Source organism: Octopus bimaculoides, chromosome 20 (genome assembly GCF_001194135.2).
Source record: "Octopus bimaculoides isolate UCB-OBI-ISO-001 chromosome 20, ASM119413v2, whole genome shotgun sequence".
NCBI classification, from domain to species: Eukaryota; Metazoa; Mollusca; class Cephalopoda; order Octopoda; family Octopodidae; genus Octopus; species Octopus bimaculoides.
Genome location: NC_069000.1, coordinates 47,588,074 through 47,596,184, shown reverse-complemented (window position 1 = coordinate 47,596,184; position 8,111 = coordinate 47,588,074). Strand labels below are relative to the sequence as shown.

Sequence of the window (8,111 nt, the reverse complement as noted above, 5' to 3'; positions counted from 1 at the left end):
AATCTCGGCGGTGATAAAATTATTATTTCCTTGTCAAAAAATGGCTGAAGCATATTGGCAGTAGCTAATAAACCTTTCTATTATAGGCACAAGGCATGGTTTTTGAGGGAAGGAGCAAGTCAATTAGGGTTAGGGTTAGGGAAAACGAACACACGTGTGTTGCCTTTGCAAAATGTCAGAAGTAATGGAGATTAAATACGCTTTACACCGCTTAAAGTGCCAAAGGAGTAACTTGTAAACAGCTGAATACTTGTCAGTAATTGGTTGAAATTATCGAAATAAGACAATTTTTTACATGAAATAAATCCGAATACAAAATTTTTTTTCTGTTCTATAACGCAAAATAGATAAGTATACGAAGTTTGAAAGCCTTTCGGTACCAAAAACACTACATAAAACATTAATGAAAACTGGTGCCCCCGTTTTGAACAAGATCCCAAAAAATTACTCCCCTCCCAATTCTACGGCCTTCAAGCAGGCTACCCACATGCTAGAAATAACAGCCAAATCACACAAACTTTTTGACACGTACATACATACTCTGTATCGAATGCTTTGCTGTATCAGTCTTTGCATTTCTCTTGGATAACATTGGTTTCATGGAGAGGCTGGGTTGCATGGGAAGACCAGCAGTCACCCATGTCACTTGGCGGAGTTTGAACTCAGAATGTAACAGCAGATGAAATGCTGGTAAGCATTTCGTTCGGCATGCTAACGATTCTGCCACTTTTCCGACCTACACCATTTCTTTAAATATTGGAGTTTACAACTACGTAAAAATAAAACTTTCACAAATTCCAAACAATTATTTTTCAAAAAGCAGATTACGATTATACTGGAATTTGTCATAAAAAAGGAGGCGGAGGTAAAGATCGTAGGATTTTTTTTTTTTTTTACAGGAACACACTATATCGAGGGCGAAGATTCTGGATCTGCAAAAAAATGAATAAATAAACACCCCCTCCCCTCCCCTCCGTCCAAGAAGTGAAATTAAAGTGTTTTCTCTAGTTTCACGCATGCATAGAGTTATAAAATAGCAGACGCAAAAATTATCTAAACAGAAATCCTGACATGCTATAAACACGTTTTCAAAATTTTTATATGAATCACCAAAGAAGAAAAAAATTTCAAAAATTTAAATCCACCCCACCCCCACAATTTCTTCATTTTTCACTTATTTTAGAAATATTTTTTGACGAAATATGTAGAAAGATCGCCGAAGACACTTTTTACGGAAAAGGCCGATAATTAGGAACTCGTACCGAAAGATCGCCCCATGATCTTTACTTCTGCCAAAAAGGAAATGGTGAACTCGCCCACAGATACTGTCATATGTCAGTATCTATGTATACGAGCCCACCATTTTTTGCTTTTTTACCCATTAAATTCCTGTATAAACGTAATCTATATCCTCTGAAAGGTAATTTTTAGAAAATATCAACAAGAAATAGCTAACTTTCAGAAAGTTATGAGGAAACAAAGCCAACTCGAGTGAATTTTCCGAATCTCCTCTCCGCAACAAACTCCTTTACAATCGTGACTCTACACCATCTGAAGAGTATTTGTAGAGAATTTACCCTTTGCTCTCTTTACTCCTTGGTCAACACTCTTGATTCGCAGCAATTTATACAGAAAATTTGCGCTTATAACAATATTTTCCAGATGACAAGTTTCGGTCACAAACCTATTCATAAAGACTCCTATATGTCAATGTTCAAAATTCAGGGTTAAACCTATCATCGAATGGGGTCTATTCTTCCTATCTACACCGATTCCTTCAAGTTTACTTCATGGGAGATACCAATGAGCAAACGGCTCACCGAACTCAGGTAGTGCGTGGAACAAAGTGAAAAGAATATCACCAAAGTAACTTAAACCGTCCAAAGGACGGGTAAGTTTGCTAGTGAAGAAATAAAATCAATGGGGGCACACTTATGTAGGTATACCGAACTTACCGTATCATCTTCAACATACTTTAGTGCCCGAACGGGAGCCTTCTTGAAAAAGCCATAGCAGAAGTAGACAAGGAAATGTTGTCGATATTAGCTTTCACGGAGTTGTGCATAACTTTCAGTTACTAATGAAACAGCGTGAGTAGAACGATTGTAATCTATTGTATGGAGTAACTTTGCTATTTTCATGTGGGTGGGTGAATCACTTGGTGAGAGCCGCCGGGCGAAATGCTTAATGGTATTTCGTATGTCTTGACGTTCTGAGTTCAAATTCCACCGAGGTCGACTTTGCCATTTATCCTTTAGGGGTCGATTAAATAAGTATCAGTTACGCACTGGGTCGATGTAATCGACTTAATTCCTTTGGGTGTCCTTGTTTGTCCCCTCTATGTTTAGCCCCCTGTGGGCACTAAAGAAATAAATATACTACACACTCACACATGATTTCAGATGTGTTCATATATGACTTTTCACTCATTTGAAAAGAAAGCATGCAGTGTAGCAAAGAAGAGTCCTTTACTTTTTAAGAATGGCAAGGTGTAATTTAAAAGAGATTTTAGCTGCTATTTCTGGCATATCAAGTGACCACTACAAACCGCTTAAAAGAGTTAGACAACTTGAAGTTGTGTAACTCTTCTGTATCGAAGTTATTTTTATTGTTTAATGATGGCTTCCCGTGTCCGCCGTCATCGCTGGGCTTTGGATTTCTCTGGAAGGTTTGTCATATCTTTGCATTCGTGTCGAACATTGGTTTCAGGTGTTACAACAGCCTTACAAGTAATATTTTCATCGTTCATTCTGTTTATGGTGATATCGTAAACAGTATTTTTCTAGTGAATAAGTTTGAGATTACAACAGTTGGACTGGCAATTAACCCTTTTGCTAATTAAGAACTGGTTATTTATTTCTAATTGCGCTAATTAATAGTTTAATATATATTTCTAAGCTTTCTTTATGTTATTAAAGTAGTACCTTTAACGGCAGTTTAATAATTTTTTTCTAATGTGATGTGTATTCGATATATTCCTGAATAAATTAAACTTAAGGGTACTACTAAAGCAGCACGGTCATGAACGCGCAGTCGCGCGTTCGCGCTAGCTAGTCTTGAGTGGTCGATCCTAACCCTAATCCGCGTGTGCAAATGAATACGTGTTTAGGGTTAGGATCGACCACTCACGACGAGCTAGCGCGACTGCGCGTTCGGGACCGTGCTGCTTTAGTAGTACCAAACTGAAGAATGGTTTAATATTCATTTACACTAATTCCAGTAAGATTTCTATCCGAATTAGACAAACTGGCGCTTAGCAGAATCGTTAGCACGCCGGACAAAATGCGTAGCGGTATTTCGTCCGTTTTATACTCTGAGCTCAAATTCCACCAACTCACTTCTTCACAAGACAGGGAGGCTCTAAAATGGGTCAGAGTTCAGGGAATGCTGTCCTTCCTCGTCTAATAAACCCATTAAACAAAAAGTTTTGAAACAGATTAAACATCATCATCATTTAATGTCCGCGTCCCATGCTGGATGGCCAGGCAGGAGCCGCACTAAACTTCTGTGTCTGTTTTGGTAGGGTTTTTATGGCTGGATGCCTTTAACACCAACCAACCAGCAGAGTGGACTGAGTGCTTTTTACAGGGCACAAGCACAGGCGAGGTCAGTTTTGGCAGGGTTTTTACAGCTGGATGCTGTAAAATAAACAATAAAAAGAAAATCTGCAACTTGATTGATATGATTAATGAGTAAAAATTTATTAACATTGACAGATGGCTATGTGTTTTGGGTGGAAAGGGAGGAGGCAGTAGTTAATTACAAGGATTCCAGTCTTGGTTGCTTGTTCTATTTCATGGACCCTAGGAGAGTGAAACACAAACTCAGTACCTACTGGATCTGAACTTAGAATGTCACTTTATCAATCCTGCTCTCCACTGTATTATACTAGTTAGTGACTGACTTTTATAGTATTGATGAGAGTTCACACTTGTTAGGCTGTTGTTTATTTTCTCTTTTTTGCAGGTCCAAATCTGACCACCAGGTGAGTCGAATCTCTGACCTCCGACCTCCAGTTGGTTACAGTGAGACTGCCAATGTATCCGACCGAGTTAAAGACATTGATCCAGACTTAATTGTTAAAGTATGTACTGAATATCTTACTGAATCTTCTTTTCTTTTCATTTCTTTCCATTCCAATGTGCAAAGGGTTGAAAAAATCTTCGCTTACAATGTCCCTCAACCAAATCCCACTCACTAGGCTATGGTAGGAGAGCTGGTATTAATGAACTTAATGTAGCAACCCATGACGTTTTAATTAGTGAGGAGAAAACTCATTGGCTTAATAGATTAATTCTAGTTTTAAAATGTCTACAAATTTAGTTGAAGTGTTTTTACTGAAGATTATCCTCCCTAATTCCTGTTGCTACAATTAATCTCAATAACATTCTATGTTTCTGTTAATCCTACTAGGAGATGAGGAGAGAAGCAGTTGGTGTAATTCTTAGACTGAGAAGGTGTTAGAAATAAGGTTACGTCACCTCAGATTAGCCCTTTTTAAGGAGATCGTAGGTGGTCGGTTGAGCAACAATCTGCAGCTTCCCTGTCTCTGCCCAGCTAAGGACCATACTCCACCACAGTCCAACATTCAGTGATTAATTTAAGCAACATGTTCAGTGTGTCATTCTGAACATGTTGCACTCTCTTCAGTGTCCAGTGTTGTTCCCTGCAGATTCTGGTGGAGATTGGTAAAGTGGATTTAGCCAAATTCCTGGGGTACATCCCACCAGTGTTTGGGGTTGGCACAGTGCTTATTGATTTCACTGTTATTTTTGTTGGTTTCATTTTGACTTTATGCAAGTTGGTCATTGTTGGTAGACAGAATTTTAGAAAGTGTTTTTGTGATGAAGAACAGAGATTAAAGTGTTGAGTCAAAGATCTTGTAGTGGGGTGGGATGGGAAAGCCATGTTGTCAAACATCCATGTCAGCTCTGATCCAGAAAAGCCATAAAAAGCTGTTCCAGTTGTGAACAGCCCCGATCAAGCAGGTCAATGAGGAAAAGTGATCCAGACATTAGATAACTTGCCTTACTATTAAATATGTGTGCTTCCCTTTTTTAAAAAAAAGTAGCATACACGAGGAATTTGATTGCTGTTTCTAAACATAATCTCCCTCATCATGTTACAGACTCAAAAGAAATGAGACATTGTTTGTTCTAGAACTTCAATTCAACCAGTCCACCTGCCAATCAGGGAAGGAGATGTGCATCACAAATCAATTTATGGACTGTTCGCCAGTTCAGAGACCATTCGAGTCTGGTCAGGGTCGTCTCTGGTCCACAGCCAAAATATTTTGTGGCATTAAAGAAAAGAAATGTCTGGAATGAAGTTTTGGTAACATGACTGTGTGGTTGCTATGGGAGATCAGATTATATGACCTTACATTTGTAACAAGGATATAGACACAGATATTGTGGTACGATGAATTGCGTGTACTAATTCATTATATGACAGACTCATCCTGGCCCTTACCGACATTAACACTTTAAATGTATTATTTAATTACTACTTCCATTTACAGCATTTATTATGATGAGTTTTCTCAGCCAAAAAGTCTGTCATGAGAGGACATGAAAATGAAAACATTGAGTGTTGATGTGATTGAGTTTTAGATTAACATATTTAACAATTGTCTTATTATGGCTTTGACCTTTGTTGGGGTTGTGGTTGTGAGATCTCATGGATGCTGTATAAAAGAGGGACTGGAACATAAGTAGTGTAAACTGTTTTTGCTAAGATCCCTAAATCCTTCTGTGATGTTCTAATTTTAGAGATCTTGGGATGTGGCCCTTGGTCCTGTCAAACAAGTACCAATGAATATTATTATTATGTGGATGGCTGGAAATTCAATATCTATTTTCCCAATAATGATGGTTGGAATGATGTTCTTCAGACCAATTCAGGCTCTGATTGGAATTCAAAACAGTAAGTCATGTTTTGTTGTTGTTCTATTAGCACTGATACTTTTCACAATTTTTCAACCTCCCCATTTCACAATCCGGATGGGATAAAATGTATTTGTCATCTGGTTCAACATCAACCCCCAGGCCCTTAGATGCTCTCAGCAGAGTCTACCTGGTTTCCATTTCCTCCCTCCATTTCAGGGTTCTTCTCCTAAGTGGTATAAAAAAAAAAGGTTTCAGTTCCCTATTCTCTAGCTTCTCCTTTCTTGATCTTTCAGCTGCTTTTACATGAATTATTTGAGCCCTTAAATAATGAATGCCTGGTATTTATTGTTGGGTGGATGAGAGATAAATATCCCCCTGAATAAGATGCTAATCACTGGCAGACGTAATTACATTCTATGGAAGACTCGTCAGTTTTAGCAAACTGAAGAAGTACTTAACGACCCCAGCACATGTTCATTGCACTTATTTACGGGAGGGGTGGGGACGGTCCATTTACAGTTGACCGTTTTTGTTGAAACAACAGTGACACTCTGTTGAATAGTTTCGTCATTTTTTTCTCAACTGAAAAACCATGTTTTCACCTTTGGAGTTGGTTGTAAGCAACATCAGAAGGGAGGAGACTCTGGGTTAAGAAAGAAGACAAGAGGTAGATACAGGACTGGCAGAGAAAATGTCTTCTCGGCAACCACCAGCTGTGGTTCTGGTGGTAGCTAAGGGTGACTAATGACTGTAGGTGTGCAAGGTTTAGGACCAGAAAGTGACATACATTGACCCCCCCCCCCCAGCAGGGGTAACACAATATTAGTGATTGGATTGAAACCACTTCACCTGGTAAACTTTCACCTTCACATATCATCTCTCTCTCTCTCTCACTACTACCCACAGTCAATGGAGCATCAGAAACAGTTAAGTATTAGACTAGTGACCTAACAGGATAGGAATAGTCTGTGTGTAGCTTTGCATTATGAATTCAAATCTTTGCCAGTCAAGGAGCCCTTGAAGATGGTGTGGTGATGATATTGGAGCCTAGAGTTGAGACAGGGCAAGAAAGCATAGCTAAGGGGTCCCCTGACTAATCTTCTGCCACAGAAATCTGTACCTGAATCATTGTTTCAATTTTTTTTTATTTCAGCATTCAAATTGATTGAAGGTTACCAAGGACCATTGCAGAAAATAGTTTACTTCTTTGGGAATGTCATCTGTTTGGCACTGGCTGTGTATAAGTGTCAGGTGATGGGTTTGTTACCAACGCAGCCATCTGATTGGTTGGCCTTTGTTGAACCACAAAAGGTATGTATCACATTTGTACTCCTTGACAAACTTTTCCAAGAAAGGTTAGCAGGGAATATAGATTTTGTGTGTGGAAGGTGTACAGGTACAATAAACACTACAAATATACAGAAAATAGACTGCATCAAATGCCAGGCAGGTAAGCTAGAAGTAGTTGATAGCTTCCATTATCTAGGTGACCAAGTCAGTAGTGGAGGTGAATGCTCCAAGAGTGTAGCTGCGAGATTAAGAATAGGCTGGACAAAGTTCAGAGAGTTCTCTCCCTCAGAATGAAAGGCAGAATGTATGATGCCTGTGTGCAAACAGCTATGCTACATGGCAGTGAAGCATGGGGTGTGACCACCGAGGACATGCGTAGGCTTGAAAGAAATGAAGCTAGTCTGCATCACTGGATGTGCAACGTTAGTATGCATGTACAACAGAGCGTAAGCATCTTGAGAGAAAAGCTGGGTGTAAGAATCACCAGATGCAGTGTGCAAGAGACGTCTGTTTTGGTATGATCATGTGATGCGTTTAGATGAGGCCAGCTGTGTAGAGAAGTGCCAATCTCTAACTGGGTGGGGGAACTTGTGGAAGAGGTAGACCCAAGAAGACATGAGACGAGGCGGTGAAGCATGATCTTTGGACATTGGGCCTCAGAGAGGCAATGACAAGTGATCGAGACTTTTGGCAATATGCTGTGCTTGAGAAGAATCATGAAGCCAAGTTGTGGCCATGCCAGTGTCATGTAAATGGCAGCCATGCATTGTAATTGTGGTTGTTGCTGGTGCCATGTAAGTGGCACCTATGAATCTTAGTTGTTGCCAGTGTCATGTAAATGGCAGCCATGCATTGTAATTGTGGTTGTTGCTGGTGCCATGTAAGTGGCACCTATGAATCTTAGTTGTTGCCAGTGTCATGGAAATGGCAGCT

The 8,111-nt window shown here is 39.5% G+C and overlaps 2 protein-coding genes across 2 annotated transcripts in view; one reads left to right on the top strand and one right to left on the bottom strand.

The window, feature by feature from the left end:
- Nucleotides 1–2,403, bottom strand: part of LOC106879872 (ranBP-type and C3HC4-type zinc finger-containing protein 1) — a 47,683-nt gene extending 45,280 nt beyond the window's left edge. The window contains exon 1 of the mRNA XM_014929594.2: nucleotides 1,956–2,403. The gene's annotated coding sequence lies outside the window, so the exon portion shown is untranslated. The remainder of the gene's footprint in view (nucleotides 1–1,955) is intronic.
- A 148-nt stretch (nucleotides 2,404–2,551) lies between these two features.
- The window catches only part of LOC106879874 (ER membrane protein complex subunit 4), a 9,001-nt gene continuing 3,441 nt past the window's right edge, over nucleotides 2,552–8,111 (top strand). Inside the window, exons 1-4 of the mRNA XM_014929596.2 lie at nucleotides 2,552–2,668; nucleotides 3,967–4,084; nucleotides 5,772–5,925; nucleotides 7,042–7,199. Of these exons, the coding sequence (XP_014785082.1) occupies nucleotides 2,616–2,668; nucleotides 3,967–4,084; nucleotides 5,772–5,925; nucleotides 7,042–7,199 (483 nt within the window). The 5' untranslated portion in view covers nucleotides 2,552–2,615. The remainder of the gene's footprint in view (nucleotides 2,669–3,966; nucleotides 4,085–5,771; nucleotides 5,926–7,041; nucleotides 7,200–8,111) is intronic.